Below are 18,573 nucleotides of genomic sequence, written 5' to 3'. Positions count from 1 at the left end.
AGCTTATATGAGATCCAATGTTCAATGTGCACAAATCCATTCGTTGCATTTAAAGGTTTTTGTGGAGGATCGTTTTAAAAAATAAAACTGTCCTGCATTAGTAGTGCCGTTCAGCCGTGTATTACGAGCTCCTCCGTGTGGCCAAAGTAGGTACTGCGTCTTAAACTAATTGGGTTGTTTAAATGAATTTTATAAAGAAGAAGAAAAAAGGAAAAAACTTTACCTTTTATTATATAATAATAATAATAAATAATAATAATAAGGACCATACTGTGGGCTGTACTTTTTTTTCTTTACGAGATAAGCTTTTCAAAGCACAGCACGCACTGGTTTCATTGGTCGGTGAGATAAACCACTTGCTCATCTTCAGTGCTTCAAATCCACTGGTTGAAAATGTCAGCTCGGCGTGTTTGAGTTTCAGCCATCAAACGCACATCTTGTGAATCTGCGCTCAGCTTGAAGGATCTAATGTCCTTATGCACAGACAGAGCAGTTCGGGCTTATCTTATCGCCTGCGCGCGCGCTGATCTCTGCACCATGAATACAATAGACCGCGGGGGAGGTGTGAGGGGGGAGGGGGAGGGGGTAGCATGGGGTAGCGGGGGGGGGGGGGGGGATGAATCGGCGAAATTCAAAGCGTTTGCCTTCATCTAAATTACTCAGCAAGCCGACCAAAAGTTCTCAGTGGGGAGGTGGGAGAGTATCGTCTCTCACAGCCCGAGCAGTCGAACCCCGCCTGCGCACAGGTTCAATACGCACACTGAGCACCAGTAATCTAATAAGTGATAATGAGGAGCCGGTACAGGAGTCGGTACATACAGGACAAATCGCAAAGGCTTAATATCTAAAAGGGGTAAAGCATGGTGGCTCAGTGTTTTAGCACTCGCACCTTCAGGGTTGGGGTTTCAGATCATGCCTCCATAGTTTGAGGATAGTCTGTTTGCCTTATACTGTGTTTTAGGCTGATCAGAAGGCCAGGGTTCAATTCCCACCCAATGTCCAAACCCCTGCTGCCAAGCCTGAATAAAATGGGAGGGTTGTGTCAGATAGAGCATCCAGCGTAAAACCTGTGCCGAATTGTGTGCGGACTGGATGGTCCGCTGTGGCAACCCCTCAATCGGAGCAGCTGAAAGTCCAACAACAACAAGTGTTTCCAAATTGCCCTTACTGTAGGACTGAATGTGTGCCTGCACTTAGTTGTCACACCATCCAGGGTGTCTCCTGCTTTGTACCTTGAGCACCCTGGGATAGGCTTCTGCCCCACAACCATATACAGGATAAGCCCATGAATAATGTGCCCCTGGTTATACGGAAGATAGTGATCATGAGTAGTGTTTTAACCAATACCAAAAAAGCTTAAGAAACCATTCTATTCTATTCTAATTAGTGATTATTTATAGACCAATATCAACAATACATTGTTAATATTGGTCTGTAAATCAGCAGAATTTCATCCTTTACACTTATAAAAATCCAATTTTTGGAATATCACAGTCAAGGAATCAAGCTTTAAACAAACAACTAAAACCTAAATAGCTGCATTAAAAATAATGAAAAAAAAGAAAGAAAATGTCAGTATTCTTAATCAAATTATAAAATCTTAATTATTGATTACTAAAAAAACAGCAAGATTAATAAAGAAAGTGTCAAACTAATTCCCAGATAGGGACCAAGCCATCAGCTAAAAATCTATTATTAATGTAACATAATAGGGGATCTGATTCTATCAATAATATTGTTTTTTTATGTTTGACTATATATTTCATAATATTTTTATTTATACAGGTATAAAATTTTTGGAGTGAAATAATTAAATTCCGAAATGGTTTAGTATAAACAAGGGACGGGTATCAGTACCAGCCGATACTCAAGATCTCAGTATCAGTAAAGAAAAAGTGTTGTCACGCCATCTTGACAACATTTTGGGTTAAATGTTCACTAATGAATACAGTACTGTCTAGTAAAAATATATATAGTTTTTAAACCATTACAGCATCTCATGTTGGAACTGAAGATTTGAAGTGAAAAAAAAGATAATTCTGAGCTGATCCAGCTTAAGAAAAACAAGAAGTAATCAAGTTTTATCATCAGAATTTGTAAGAGGGAAGGTACTGTGTACCTTGAGTGTATTGACTGGTATTGAGTGTTTGTTTTGAAATTGTTCCAAGTAGAAGTGTTTAAGGAGCCAATGAATCTTTAATTATTTAGCGACTTGTAAGGGTAAGATGGCTATATTTCATTGAAGTTGTCAGCTGTAAAGGCCACTGTGCTATATGTTTTTAGCCTGAAAGTTTACACTAAAACCAAGAAACTTGATAAAATGTAAGGGTTATTGTTTACTGTACAGTAAGTATCGTCTTATGTGGATCAAATTCTTTGCAAAACTTTATGGCAATAAAACTTAAGAACTGAACATTACAAACATGCAGGACTAAAACAGCTAATGGTTTATTAATTCTATAGTGACAAAATGACAAAATAGTACATTAACAGCTTAATATTAACTGTCTCTCTAAAACACACAAAAAATAATTAAAATCATCAACTTGACAAGGATCAGCACAGTCTAAATGGAAAAACTGACACTTTCTCGGTTTTCTAGTTCACCAAATAAAACCCAAGACTTAGCAGTTCAGGCAAAACTTTACTGTTCATATGTACATATTCATAAATAAATACCAATTCTGGATACTGCAATTTTGTTTAGATACTATTTACGGCGCCATGGACTATACTTATTTCTACTTATTTCTCCATTTCTTTGGAGCCAGACCTAGGACAGGAAATGTAGTATTGTGTATGTGGTATAATTTAAAAGGAAGCAGTTGAGTTGAACTGCTTTTAGAATTAGGGTTTGATTAGAGTCACATTTATTAATTTAAGCAGTGGATAAACACTGGAACACTGGAGGGGTGTCTGGATGATTTGGGTGGTGCTTGAATTGGTTGAGAATTGGTTGTGCTCTCGGATTGGATCTTCCCGCTGCTGTTCACAGTTAGACGGGCTGGATGGAGAGCAGGCTGCCAAACTTGAAGTGCTGGATAACGGGAAATTTCTCTAGACACTTGGAGATAGAAACCGAGAGAGAGAGAGAGAGAGAGATAGAAACCGAGAGAGAGAGAGAGAGAGAGAGAGGGGGAGAGAGAGAGAGAGATGGCTGTGATTTCTTAGTTTTGTTTCTAGACATTTAGCCAGACATTATCTTTAATGAGAATACACATCTCTAATGAGAACATTTCAATTAAGGTTTGAAAGGAAGGAAGAAAATCCGTTTTAGATTTCTACATTATTCCAATACTTTTAGAAGGCAGAGCTCTGATGAGGGGGTAAAACGTGTGGACAGTTTCTGACCAACAGTAAGCATATACTACCACGGATAAAAGCCAGGAAAGCTGAAAAAAAAATTAAAAAGACATTAATTGAGTGTGGCCAGCACTGTGGTAAGCACTGTGGCCTTGCACCTCCATAGTCGAGGGTTCGAGTTTCACTGCAGGTCAGTGCATTTAAAGTTTGCATGTTCTCCCCATGCTTGGTAAGATTTCCTCACAAGGTACACTGGGTATTCCAGTTTCCTCCCACCGCCTTAAAGCCACGCAGAGTAGGTGTTTCCAAATTGGCCACAGTGTGAGAGTAAGCGAATGCTTATGACCTGTAATGGATTAGCACCCTGCCAGAAATGACAAGTGTCCTCTGGGTTAAACTGCATGCCCCCTGTGACCCTGAACAGGATATGTGATATATGGAATGAGAGTGAATTTGTGTGCATCTAAGTCTAAAGATTAAAGTAAAGTGGAACCTTGGATTGCGAGGAACGTGTTCTGTAAGTGTTTTGCAAGATGAGCAAAAATTTGTAATAAATTTTAAACTTGTTAAACGAGCACGGTCTTTATATACGTATGCGCTGTCTGCCGAGTGACACGTGATCACAACTGAGCCAATGGTTCTTCTCTGTCTCGCACTGTGGGATGGTGGGAAAATCTTAGTGTGATGCTTAGTCTTAGTGCATCACACGTATAGTCAACATCCATGCGCGCCTGTACTGTTTACTATAACTGTGACCACATGAGTTCCACAATACCAATATAAAACTGCACTACCTTATTTCTAACTATACTGAAACCAATATGAAATTGTTTAAAGTTACACTAGTGAGTATCAAACATACATACATATATACAAAACCTTAAGAGCTCTTGCAGGATCCAACAGTTTTCTTTTCAAATTGTTTAACTGCTTCGGTAAAGATTTATGAATAAATTTGTTTAGATTCAGTTAGATGAAAATCCTTTCATTTTTAAATGTTACTTCTCTAGATGGACGTCAGGAAATCTGGGGTTGCTTCAAAGGGAAATACCATGGGTGTGATCATGTTAGGTCCCGTTTTCATCTCAATTCACGACCAAGCTTGCCAGATATGTATTCTCAATAGACATCAAGTCTGGCAAACGGTTAAAAAAATATTGTGACCTAAAATTAAATTTACACACTATTCCACCAAATGTCTGTTGGACTAATGTAGCTAACAAGCTTCTAGTTTAGCAGTGTGTATGACGAGTTTGAACAAAACAACATAAAATGACTAGAGGCAGGCCTCTGACTCGGAGATACAGTGAACATTAGAATGGTACGGCTCTGTATCTGAATTTCAAGGGCATAATTTAGACATGTAATTAGGTGATTAGCCTTGTAGTTCCAGTGTAATAAATAATTAATTAAACAAAAAATAAGGCATTTTCGCCCCACCATCATGTTCTGAATTGGTCAACCTCTCGAAGTTGAACCTCTGAAATTGTAGACGCTTACATGTCTTACATGCTAACATGGTGAGCGCGTGTGCCGAGGGAAATGACGCAGTGTCGCTCAGACACCCGCTCAGGAAATTCAATCCCACGCTCACACGCATGTCCTGTTCGTGCTGCCCGACTCGTCGCTACGTGGCCTTGACTGTCACCTGTGATTAAAGCGCATGGAATGTGTTTACTTCCTGTTAAAACAGGAAATGACTTAGTCTATCCTTGGGTGCGTAGTTACTTTTCGTCCATTCTGTAAGGATATAATGGAGAGAGCAAGAGAGAGAGACGTTACACAGGCTTTACCAAGAGTTTGTGTTACAGGGTTATAAAGTGGATCCATGTACACAAAAAGATTGTTAATGGTTAATCACTTTTATTTGCGAGCTTTATTTATTTGTACTAAATCTGTTTAAATTCTTCCCCAATCACATTGGCAAGTTTTTTCAGGTTTTATTTTTTACTTGACACTTAAGGCTCACTTTCGACTGCAGAGATAAAGCAGGAAAGAAAATGTGAGGGTGTGCGCGAGTGCTCATTCGTATGTGTGTGCGTGCGTGTGTGATGGGGGTTGGGAGGTTCACAGACACACCGGCCCCTCAGCTCAGCACTCTGCTTAAGGGAGGGGAACAGCCTGCTCTCTTAACACAGGATGTGGCTCTGGAGGAGGGGGTGGGGCCTTCTGGTTCACACACACACACACACACACACACACTTAACCCATTCAAGTCAGAAGACTTTGCATTGAATCTTGTTCTGTTTTGGCTAAAAGAAAACATTTAGTATAACAACGTTATAATCAAGTAATCTAAAAGAAGAAAACAGAAGTAAAACAAATACTAATATATATCTATCTATATATATTTTTTTTTCTCTCTACCCAGAATACAACTTCCCAGAAGTGATGCTGGGATTTCCCCAGGAAAGAGGAACTCGAGTCCAACTGCTAGTAAACATGCCACACAGACATATGAGATCAGATTACGGGGAAAGAACTGAGAACAGAAACATCATGAGACTTTTTGTATAATGTACAGTAATGTGCTTTTGTAAAGGAAGATGTTTATAAATGCTGTAAAGATGAAAAGGTAAACCACAGAATATGACAATATAAAATATGTCAGAGTAATGTTTAAACTGATACGGTGGTTTACAACCACCGCGTGATGTCTATATTATATTATATTATATAAAAAAAGAAACTTACTTCAGCCTTGTACATTCGTATAAGGCCCTGGTTGACTTTGGACCAGGAGGCAACGGCACTGATGTTCCAAAGCTGGTTCGAGTGTTCAGCAAAGGGTCCCGTTTTCATCTGGGGAAAACAACAAAGGGAAAGAGATTGATGCATTAAAGCACACCAGGACACAAAAATAATCAATCTTTACAACTGTGGTGAGCAGAAAAGAATTTCAAAATGAGCAACATAACTAGGTTGGATGGACTACATGAGCAGAAAAATACATCAGGGTTCAGTCCTCTCAGCTTATTAACATGAAGCTGTGGCATCACTATGGACCAATAAGTTCTTAATACCATAATGATAGCGCCTGCTTGTAAACATGTGAAGAAACATGATTCATTACTAATAATGTAGGTCTGTTAATAATCTATGAATCCCATAATTTTTTTTTTTTTCTCTTGCATGTACTACAACTATGAAATTCCTTTTAAAAAATACAAGTTGGCTAAAGATTTGTAAAGTCAAGGTTTGAATTCCTGCTTTATGTCGGGTGGATTTGGCTGGATATTTATATTATGATGATGATATCAGCACATTTTTCTGTTCATGGTTTTACATATTAAAATAGTTCTTTTCTCACAGTCACACGCTCACATTTCTCATTTTCAAGCTAGCAAGTCTGAAAATTCCACAATCAGGATGGGTTTTAAAGCCTGTGGAAAATTAAGGGGGGAAAAAAAATCATATAAAAATAATGATGCAACACACACTTATTCTGGGTAAAATAAGCACACATGATATACATGACCTTTAGTCACCCATATGACTCAGAAAAAAATATACTTTCCAAAAAAAAGAGGGAAGAAAAAAGCTAGACTGAGGGGGGGAAAAAGTAAAAACAAGAGGAGTGTGTAGTCATTACTGCTAATGAAAGCCCTGCCATGTAGGTACGGTACTTATACCGCTTTTACTGCACATTGAAAACGAGAACTGGCCCAAACAAGAACCAAATGAACTCAGGATTCTAGGATTTTTCAACAACGTGACAGACAACTGGAAGGATCGTAACGTCGTCAGTATCAGCGACCTTACAGAAACCTGTGCAATAACGTCAATCAGGCCCCTTTCTCCTTTTGTCCCACCCCCGTTTTTACACCACCATCTGTGTCACTGACCGCTGGCTGCCCTGACGCAGTCACCACAGAGGGGGAGTCACCCATTGACCCGCTCTTATTTATTTGCTGGTAAAACATATATAGAGGTGGGCTTTTTTCTTGGTCAATTTTACAGCTCAAATAGCTGAATCTCCATTGTGTTTGTGCCCTCAACAAAACCTAATCTTGGAATCTTTTATAAGACAGCAGACTATGTTATCTCTCTGATATCTTGTGGGTGTAAATTCAAGGAGATGAAGCACAGAAATAAAATTAAATGTAATCTGAAATAAATAAAAGCTCATTTAAACCATCATCAAGTACACCACTTATCTGACTAATAAAGGCACAGATTCGTATGGTAAGTTGATAATTATACAGTACTGTTCAAAAATCTTCAGCCATCCCACATTTATTCACATTTAGTTTCCAAAGAGCCAGACTTCGTGTGTTTTTTTGTTTTGTTTTTAAGCGTGGCCTTCAGGAATAGCACGACTTGAGTTGATCTAATTTTCAGTTCAGTACATGTAAATGATAATTTTCAGAGGAATGTTTTTTTTTGTTAAACCACACAGTGATCCATGAATGATTCAACCAGTAAAAAAATAAATAAATAAATGTAATCTAGCATAACAGTTGAACCAGTGAGAAACTGGTGCGGATGAACACAGATGATCAGGCCAGTGATTAGTATAGCGCTGATACTGAGTGGTTAAAACAAATGAGAGGGGAGATGAGTTTGAGTTACATAAACCCCCAGTTTTTTTTTAAACTGCATCTTTAGAAGCTTTTCAGTCTGTCACCGTAAAACATTTGTTCCCATTTCTTAAATTTTATCCACATCATTTAATTTTATTTAAAAAATGAGGGGCGGCTCAAGCCTGTAATTATAAATATGTGTATGTATAATGGAAATGATCTGACATAAAGCCATCCTAAACTGGATTGAACATGCTTAATGTGCACAATATTTAAAGATAATTTTACTCCTACTTTTCTTAGTTTTAGTGCTTAATTTTTAGTAAGAAATACAAATGTTTTTTTTTTATTATGTTTTAGTGACTGAAATCGTTGAAGTTCAAAACAGAGCATATGACCTGAAAATACACCGTTGGCTTCTATTTGTGTGTTTCCTAAAACCGTACAGCAATGGTACAAGCTTTTTGAATGATCCAGCTTCCATTGGGTGGGTGTTCTGTGTTCCCTGTACAATGTCGATGGAAAATCTTCATCCCGGCTCACATTTCCTTTTATTACAACCGTCTTCGTCTGATGTTTGATAAGCACCTTTTCGTTTCGAGTTCACTGAGTGTATCTTCACACATGTTGCTGCGTTCTTGGTTTTGTTTTGTGCTTATGGGCCACCGTAGTCTACAAATATCTGTGTGATGCTGTATCACAGTTTTGACCCCACCCCGAGTACTAATACTTCCTTATGATACCGACCATGAGCACAGATTATAAATCAAACAGCTGATCTAAATGAAATAGGCCAAATAACTGGTGCAGGGAATGAGAATGACAGTAAAAACAACAGTGCTATGATGATTTGTATTTGGTAATTCGAGCTGTAACTCGAGTATGATGAGAGCGCCGATGCGAATAGTAATATTAGTTGTAGCTGGAGGCTAGCGATGGAGAAAGGCTGGTGTAGGGCTTCCGTGCCCTAAGGAAAGACGAGCTCATGAATGGGAGTGCTGTGTGGCTTTACAGAAAACACACACACACACACACACACACACACAATCTTTCCCAGACTGCTCCACCAAGCTGGACTTTCCAGTGGGGGCCCTACAGGGCTGGAGGGAAAGGGGGAGGAGGAGGTGGAGGAGGAGGAGGGGCTCAGGGCCCCAGTGATTCACAGCAGCATGTGGGGAAGGAAATGACTCATGTGAGCCGAGTGCTCCACACATAACCTCCCTGAGAGACAGAGAGATGGAGGGAGAGACCGAGACTCTTACTGTGTATGTGTGTGCGTGTTATACGAGCATGTGTGAGTAACGTGCGCGTCACGTGTGTGTTTAGGGAGCTTTGCCAAGATTCTCAGTCTCTTAAGGCTACAGTGAATATGACGTGCCCAAACATGCACTTACAGAACACAGAGGGAGATAGTGAGTATGTGTGTGTGTGTGTGTGTGTGTAAGAGAGAGTGAGAGAGTAAGTGAGAGAGAGAAAGAGAGAGAGAGAGAGAGACTGAGTGTATTATATTGTGCTGTAAATTCAGTCTGGGCTAAACCACTCCCTGGCCCCCCACACCCTCTCCTTTCTGCATTCTGGGAAGTTGAGTCATTCTGTAACCACAGCTGCAGATCTTTTCACACACACGCGCACACACACACTCAGAGTTAAATGAACACACATGCACACACGGTCACTCCATTAAAGGAATAATTCAGCAAAATGAAAAAAAAAATTCTGAACAAATGAACCAGGATAACTGGGATATCCCCCACTACAGCTTAAAAAAAAAAAAAAAAAAAAAAAGCAGCTCACTTATTATTTTTTCAGGACACTGTGTGGTGTACTCTAGCCTATAAACATGAAGACAACCCTAACAATCTTCCAGAATCACCCATTTCTGTTTCTTTTTTTTAAAATCTAGATTAAATTAATATTAAACACAGTCAACTGTGACAACATCTAGAAGCTGTAAACAGGTTAACGATGACGGCAGGTCGACTCAATCAGTAAGGCTGATAAAGCGAGTAATGCTCCCGCCTGGTCATAAAACGTCCTGCCAAGCTCAATTCCTCTGCCTTTCTCAGTACATCCTTGGAAAAAACTGCCTCATCATCTTGAATCCCATAATTCCCACTAAACTTTTTCCTCCTCCCATTAAACCTCCTCCCTGTGTGCTCTTGGTGTTTTATTTACAGAAGGCTCTTACATCACATGACAGACAGACACACACACACACCTCATTGATGAATTTGATGCACTCGAGAAACATGTAGTCCTGATGATGCTCGTTTACCACCTTCTCTTCCACAAAATGCCGCGGCTCCAGAGTCGGATGATCTGCAATAGAGGCAGAACGCACATTTTAGTGCACTTCCTCAGTCTCACCACCAGATGGTGACCGTACACTACTAAATACTTCCCAGACGTTATACCTAATATAGTTAAAGAATAGATTAAAAGAATGTTGGAGTATCGCTTACTACAGTCTTATATCATATGTATTATATAAGCAGACTTAGGGCACGAAGCGGGGTGCACCTGGATAAGGTGCCTAATCATCACATGGCGCACACACATACACACTGTTTCACATACTACGGGGAAATTGGGAACACCAATTAACCTAATCTGTAGGTCTTTGGACTGTGGAAGGAAACCCACCAAGCACAGGGGAGAACATGCACAAAGTCAGAAATTGAACCTGGCTGGTAATCGACCTCCACTAAGCCACCATTTTTTACTTACTATTATTAGTATGAAAACTATTAGAAGCTCTTGGACAAGTATTGGTCTGAGGGTAAATAATAGCTTTCTCAATGCCAAAGGCTTACCATAGAGAAAGCATTAACATTACTTGCAAATTTCTAATTTTACCATACAATGCACTTTCATTTAAAACGTGTTTGTTTAAAAATACACTGTTACTAGGCAACTGGCCCCATCATTCTGAGCTAACGGTTATGACAACACATAACGTTAAGGCCGATGATAAAGACACTGAGCAGATGACATTCTGCTGCTATAGACACCCACAGTGGACATGTTAAAAATGGCAGTGTAGAGATCAGCAGTTACCTATGAGCTGTGAACTGCCCCATAGGAAGGGCAGAAATTGAAAGTCGTCAAGCCCCCACACACCCTGACTCCCCGCTGGCTCCATGCGGTACGTCTTTTGCAGCTTCCGCATCACATGCAGATACCTGCACCAATCAAAGCCCACAGGTTGAGATGTAACAACAGTAACATTAAAATGTAAGTGGTTTGGTGAGGATGTTTTCTTTCAGGACAGATTTTGACTCTGGAGAGTGAAGACAATATGAGAGGATGCTGCTAACCTGTCAAAGACTTTGAAAATGATGGCTAGTTGGTCCTCCACTCGCAGAGCTCCTATTTTGCAAAGGCAGCAGAGGAATGCTACAAAGGCAGCTTCGTGACCTGCAAGCACGCAAACAAACACCCTTTAGCATGCACAGCAGCCAAAAGATCCCATTTTATATAATATATAAACAAAGAGCCTGGAGACACTAAAGACAACATGGAATCATTGATGGATCTGATTTAGTTTTACATTTTACCACAGAGGTGCTGTGAGGCTCTACGAGTTTCCTACTACAACATTGCCCTCTAGTGGTGGTCTTTATAGTGCAGGTTGCCATACCCAACTTGTTCAATTATCATACCTACACAACCGCTTATGATTTATAAATATTAAACATTTAAGAAACCACTGCTTAGTCAATACATTATAAAGAATATTTCATATACATTTTAATATTACATATGGTTACATTCACACCTGTGCCATAATCAATCCTTGTAGAGTTGCCTACTGCTTCCTTCAGGTACACAGCAATCTCCGGAGCGGCAGCACCAAGCTGATCAGGAAGAACAGCAGACACCAGAGCCTCAGCATCCTACAAACACACACAAACAACACACTAAAGTACACTGCATATCTATCGGTATGATTACACATCAAATATAGAGACCACCAAGAAAGTTTCTAATAGACAGTGTTATAGGACAGTGCAGCAAAAAAAATCATTCACTAACACTCAGACATTACACAAAATCATACAGTACCACTCAGACATCACACAAAAACAGCACTTTCTCTCCTGAATGGTATTTCTTTTTAGATTGTAAAATAATGCTGAAGGCATGCAAATTATGCAGCAATAACATAATCTCCTTTGAACAGTTAATATCAGCCAGGTTTATTATTGTGCTGGTGGGATTTGCAAATGCATGTGACAATACCATTCTTGTCTAACTATTCAAGAACTGCTAACTGTATAAAATAACACCTGACTGATGGTGGTGTTAATAAGTCACTACCTAATGCCATATGTGTTATTTAACAGTTAAGAAAAAATCCAGTATTTTTCAGTGTAAAAAATAAATCCAAAATTGCATCCAAACTTTTGTTTAAGTTATTTTTCCCCCTAAATGCTGAGCCATTTTAATTTTTAAGTCATTCAGAGGGTGGAGTTATTGACTGGTCAAATGCAATGTTCACTTGAGTAAAATAAATAGAATTGCTTTGAATTTACTGAAAAGCAATATTAAAGAGTTTAATCAAGTACAACGAAAAAAAAAAAAGCTGGAAACACTGTTTAATCAAGTCTTAAACAAAACTTAAATCAGACCCTACCTATTAGTAAGGGAAGGGAAATTACCAGGAGCCACTGATCCAATATTATCACGGTAACTATTTGCAGATGTTTGCAAAGCATTTTCGGCATACAAACAAACGAACCGAGTAGAACCGAATGTCAGATAAGTTATGCATTTGACACTAGACTTTTAAAACTTGTTTGCATCAACATAAAGCCAGGCAAAACAAGTTTACCTTTTTTGCATTTTGTGCAAGATTAAGTGAAGACATAGCCCCATGGGACCCAGAAATGTTAGCAAAAACGATAGCAAGAAAAAAAGGGAGTCATTTTCAGTTTTGTTTTTAAAGCAGCCAATGCCAAGAGGAATCATGGATTAAGGCTACGTGAGGTTTAATGTACATCTACATGTCTTTTGATTGTTTTTATATGAGAAAATCAGATTTTAGTGTTTGAATTTTTTTTTCGGTTGCTCGAACGGATTATCCACGTTTACATTACCTCTGGGAAAATGCATTTTGCAATACAGCAAGTCTCCGACATACAAACGAGTTCCATTCCGAGAGCTCCTTTATAAGGCAAATTTTTTTGTTAGTCAAACAAACATTGTCTAGGTACAGTATTTAACTCTCCATCGTTATTGCTTGGCGCTTCTTAGTAGTACCAGCTTTGTTGCTGGTGCTTTTACACTTGCTTCCAGGCATGCACGCTGCACACACGCTACACATTTGACATGTAATTTAACTTCCACGTGCACATCAGCACTTTGCACTTTGTTTGTATTTTTGAAAGTTTGTAACTTGTATTTTATATGTAGAGAACTTGCCTCCAGGACGGATTTAATTTGTATGCAAGATACCACTGTATATTACTATACTATTATACAAGTTAACAAAAGGTGTGTGTATGCATGTAAATGTACACCCATCAGGAAATGCCAGCAGGTGCTGGTAAGAACAATCCTAAAATAGCCATGTTACTCAAAAGCAAAAAGTATTTAAACACATAGCATTGCTTGTACCTGCTCTAGCTTGCCGTACCAGGTTCGGTAAGCCTTATTGCCAAAGCGTGACGGCTGGTCCACTGGTGGTGTCTCATCTATCCAGCGGTCTAAAGTTCCCAGCAGAGACAGCAACTTTTTTATAGTCTGAATGCACAGAGAGAGAGAGAATGATGAAAAAAATTATAATAAAATAAGACAAGTGTGCAAGAAACGACAGAGGAAAGTAGCTAGAAAGAATTTGGTTTTCCATGCACATTGAAACATAGGTGTAATAAATGACTGTGACTGTACCTCTGAGACAGGATAATCACATGTGAGTTTCTTCCCCTTCACTCCCTCATTCAGAGTCAGAATGAATCCCATGTAGTCTGCGTACGCCTGATTAATAAACACAAACACAGAAGTTTAGCTCTACTTGTGCTCTTTTTGCTGCAAATCATCATCCCAGGTGTATTTGTGTAGGGTTTAACTTTTATTTCACAAACTACATTATATGATCGACTAGTAAATTAAATTGAGAATGAATACAGTCACTGTCGATACACCTGAGATATTTTCCATTTGCCCATGTCAGGCACCATGCTGATCTCCTTCTTCGGCACCATGAAGTTGTAGCTGGCAGGTCGTGGATGTGCGTCATCTTCAGAAGAGGCGGCTAAGGAGGGAAAAAAAGCAAAACAAACACACACAAAGTCTAGTTAGAAAGCATGTTTAGGATAAATTAGAAGATAAGCCTTGCAGAAAAAGCAAACAGGAAATTATTTTTAATGAGGAATCTACAAAAACTTTTAAAATAACAATGATAATCGTTTAGTACTTCGGCTGCTTCCATCGAGAGATTGCCACAGTGGACTATCTGATCTGTGCACAGATCTTACGCCAGATGCAATCCTCCCATTTTATCTGGGTTTGGGACTGACACTGGATCCAGTGGCAGGGGTTTGGGCATTAAGTGGGAATTGAATCCGGACTTTCTGCATGGCAGGCGAGAAACCTACCACTGAGCCACCGATGCCCCTCTTAAATCCTTTAGTGTATTAATAATAATAATAATAATAATTTAAAAAAAAGAAAAAGACAAACCATGGCTGACAACAGCTGCACTGTTGTTTTACCTAAGCATTGAATTTGTTCCAGAAGTTTGGTGGTAATGTAAAAAGATTTTAAAAAATCCATAACATAAAATATTTTATAATAATAATTTGCATTAATCACTTAAACACATTAATCACAAGATGATTCTGATTAATGATGCCATGACATGATTATTAATGAATTCTCTCTACAGCTACATGATCGTTAGTTTCTCCTATCTAGCCTTTTTAACCATGCTTTAAAATTTTTTTATAGTTTTCTGCATTAATTTGTCATAAAATGGTTCGATAGATCTGATCATCTAAGTCAAAAGAATTGACAAATATAATGTGTCAAAATAACAATTAAAAAAATATATCTGATCTTCCATGTCTTTACTGAAAACAACCATAAAACACCAAAGTGCTAGTGCAAAGAGTATATAAATCCTTGAGTTAATGACCTCAAAGAAAGCTAACTGAAGTCAGGTTTTAGCATTTACCTGTAGTCTTGTTGAGAATATGAGTTTTGAGACAAATACGTTCATTTACGTTACCTTTTTTCATTACCACTTTGAAAAGGGTAAATAAGTGCATTTAATAAATACATGAAAGATAAGATTTTTTTAAATTATGTTTAGGCACATTATATTTGTCAATACCCTTTACTTAAATGAAGATCAGATCACGTGTTTTGACAAATTAATGCAGAAAAACCTGAAATTGCAAAAGGTTCACATACATTTTCTTGTATGTAGTGCTATTAACAATAGTCTCTATCACAAAGCAGCTTTAAGGAATCGAAAGAAAATTTATTTGAAATGTGTAAGGAAATATTGCCACGAGATGGTAGTAGGAGGAAATCTTGAGAAGAACCAGACTCAACAGGGAACCCATCCTCATTTGGGAACTGTTTTGCAGTCATACTGAGTGTGGGTCTGGAAGTTTAATATAACAGGAGATGTCTTTAATTAATATCGAGTCAGCTTTCATTATTGGAGGCTCAGGTACTTGTATGTAGGAATTTTAGTCATGAACTATTGAGCGTTTATAAAAGAATTATGATTCATATAATTAAGATTTTTTTTTCTCTTTAAGATGAAAATGTACTTATTGAATAACCGAAACAAACGCCTTGCACTGATATCCGTCTGGTTCTGCCTGAAACGACTACAAAATATATCAATCATCTTCTAGCGCCTTAACCCCGCGGTGCGACAGAAAACGAGCATTAGCCCGTTGTAGCATCATTCTGCTCCCACAAACAAAACTCCTAAAATGTTCTACATATTCTACATTCGTATTTACGTTGCAAAGAAGCGAAGTAGGCGTAATAATTACGGGAATATCAATATTAACTCGAAAAACACACCTGAAAATCCAATGTCAATAATGCGCTAACCAGCTAAAACGCTATTTTCTTACACCCGTATACATAAAAATCCCGCCCTTTGCGCTAGGATTGGCTAATACGAATCCCTTTCCTTTGTTCCGATTAGCTAGTCAGTCAACGCGTTCTTGGATTAACGAATCATAGAGAGTCTGGACTTCACAACTAAATGCTAAAAACGCAGGAGGCGGGGTTTTTACTGAATACGGGTGGACGAAAGATAACGCTAACTAAATAAACTAGCTTGCTAGTTAGCTGCACTGCACACTCGATGAACTTGTAGCAGGCGTTGTGCCTAAATGTGGCAAATGAAATCTGACTGCAAGAAAATATGTGCTGAAAATTAAATATTAGGAATACAAATGAAAGCAGTGAATTTTAGAATGCTTTTCATCAGGATGTAAGTGAAGTTTGTTTGAAATTTACCTGCCTGCTGCTCAGTCTCCGCCATGTTTACTGATGGCAACGTTCACAACATGACCTCTCAACTTTTCATGTGTATCACACGGTAGACTATAATGAATATTCGGTATAGACTTTTATTTAAGTTTTGCCTCTTCGTTTTCACTTTTTTTTTTAAAAAAAGTAAAAAAATAAAGCAAAATGTCTAATTTATTATTATTATTATTATGATTATTATTTACAATATAGGTAGACTCTAATACAACATTTATTTACAGTTTTACTGAAGCTGTGGCCATAAGTTTTGAGAATGACACAAATATGAATTGTTCCAGAACTATTGTTCTTGGTTGTTGTCAGACATTGTTTGTCATCGAATTGTTCTTTAATGGTTAGGAGAAGTTGCTCTCTGATGATGTTTTTTTTTTTACTATTCTTTATTCGTAGCTGTGTTCTTAAGCAAAATGACTAAGCCCACTCACTTGGCTGATAAGCAGCCCCACACATATATGGTCTCAGGATGCTTTACTGTTGGCATAAACCAAATAGTAGCACTCACCTTTTCTTCTTTGGACAAGCTTTTTCCCAAACAATTGGGAGGGGGATTCATTAGACAAAATGACTTGATCCCAATCCTCAGCAGTCCAATCCCTGTACATTTTGCATAATATCAGTCTGTCCCTGATGTTTTTCCTGGAGAGAAGTGGCTTCTTTGCTGCTCTTCTTTAACAGTATGAAAGTGAACACTATTAAGCAAAATCAGTAAAATATTAGGGCGTCTAACTTTAAGTTGAGTTGTTGTGAAAATCAAATGTTTGTGCACATAACTTCCATGTCTGATTGTTAAGCAATTCATTACAGTAATTGCCATTCCGGGAGAAATTTCTGATTGTGACTGTATTAAAAAAAAATAATAGCTTTTTTTTTTTTTTTAACAAAGTCTTTTTTATTGAAAATAAATAAAGTTACATATACATACATACATTGTACACTATTTTTTTCCTAACTGTACCCCACCCCCCACCCCACAAAAAAAGAGAAGAAAAAAAAAGCCAGTCAGCAGAAAAAAGGGAAAAAATAAATAAATAAATTGCACATCAAACAGAAATGGAAGAGAAGGAAAGTATTAGAAACAAAGACTAAAAAAGCAATATTTTATTACAGATCTAATTGATTTGCATCTATATTTTCAAAATGGCTTATAAATGGTTGCCAGGTATCATAAAATTTCTGAGTCGATCCCTTTATAGAATAGCGAATCTTTTCTAGATGAAGAAAATACAAGACCTCTTTAATCCAGTGAGTACCCACTGGTGGCGACGACTCCTTCCATCTAAACAGGATCAGTCTCCTAGCGAGAAAGGAGCTAAAGGCAATCATATTGGCCTTGGCGTCATTCAAGCGGACACCACTTGAGTCAACACCAAAAAGTGCAATAAATGGGGATGGTTTTAATGGTATTTGGCATATTTTTGACAAGGTATCAAAAATAAAACTCCAAAAATTGTATAGCTTTGGGCATGTCCAGAACATATGTAGTAGCGTAGCTGGTTCCTGCTTACATCGGTCACATGTGGGATCAAAGTCCTCTCTAATCCTTGCCAGTTTTACCTTGGACCAGTGAAGCCGGTGAACAATTTTAAATTGAATGACTGTATGTTTGAGGCAAACTGATGATGAGTAAATTCTATGTATTATCTTTTGCCACAATTTATCTGAAATTTGTTCTTTTATATCATTTTTCCATTTGCCTTTAAGTGTATCTAATGTGGCTGAGTAACTTGTGTTTAATAACTTGTATACAGCACTAATCATCTGTTTGGCATCTGGTTTACGGCTATAAACAGAATCTAAAAGGGATGGAGAAGGAGACAAAGGGAAGGAGTCAGAGTTACAGGAAATGAAATTCCTCAGCTGTAGATATCTATAAAAATGTGTCCTGGGAATGTTAAACTTTTGTACAAGTTGTTCAAATGAGCCAAAGATATTGTCAATGTAAAGATCGTATAATGACACAATACCACACTTAAACCAAACCCCAAAAGCATTATCCGTGTAAGACGGAGCAAACATACAATGTCCATTTAATGGTGCTATCAAGGATAGATCAGTAAAAAATAATAGCTTTTTAACAAGTGTTGCTCTGCTAGGGTATATACACACACACACACACACACACACACACACACACAGTGTAGAAATTACTGGAATTACGGATAATCGTAATTTACAACCTAATTAAAGATATTTGAGATATTTGTAATTACATAAACCCCAGACA

General features: G+C 38.1%; 1 protein-coding gene across 1 annotated transcript; it reads right to left on the bottom strand.

Annotated features, from left to right (window-relative positions):
- Window positions 1–2,426: 2,426 nt before the first annotated feature.
- ptpa (protein phosphatase 2 phosphatase activator) lies at window positions 2,427–16,385 on the bottom strand. Its single transcript, XM_053485975.1, has 10 exons — window positions 16,317–16,385; window positions 13,973–14,082; window positions 13,719–13,805; window positions 13,446–13,571; window positions 11,605–11,722; window positions 11,144–11,243; window positions 10,884–11,008; window positions 10,045–10,145; window positions 5,998–6,105; window positions 2,427–3,064 (listed from the first exon to the last, which is right to left on the bottom strand). Exons 1-10 carry the CDS (start codon window positions 16,339–16,341, stop codon window positions 2,996–2,998), a joined length of 969 nt encoding a protein of 322 aa, XP_053341950.1. The 5' UTR covers window positions 16,342–16,385; the 3' UTR covers window positions 2,427–2,995.
- Window positions 16,386–18,573: the final 2,188 nt, after the last annotated feature.

Source organism: Clarias gariepinus, chromosome 24 (assembly GCF_024256425.1).
Source record: "Clarias gariepinus isolate MV-2021 ecotype Netherlands chromosome 24, CGAR_prim_01v2, whole genome shotgun sequence".
In the NCBI taxonomy this organism is placed as follows: domain Eukaryota; kingdom Metazoa; phylum Chordata; class Actinopteri; order Siluriformes; family Clariidae; genus Clarias; species Clarias gariepinus.
The sequence above is the reverse complement of the archived record's forward strand: the minus strand, read 5'-3'. Positions and strand labels throughout refer to the sequence as shown.

What these genes read in the sequence shown, in the direction of transcription:
- ptpa (XM_053485975.1), bottom strand. Translation starts at nt 16,341, where the DNA reads ATGGCGGAGACTGAGCAGCAGGCAG. An exon ending in GGAGACTGAGCAGCAGGCAG is followed by an intron (nt 14,083 to 16,316) that starts GTAAATTTCAAA and finishes TTCCCTCCTTAG; the next exon opens with CCGCCTCTTCTGAAGATGAC. An exon ending in TACGAATGTACAAGGCTGAA is followed by an intron (nt 3,065 to 5,997) that starts GTAAGTTTCTTT and finishes TCTATCTCCAAG; the next exon opens with TGTCTAGAGAAATTTCCCGT.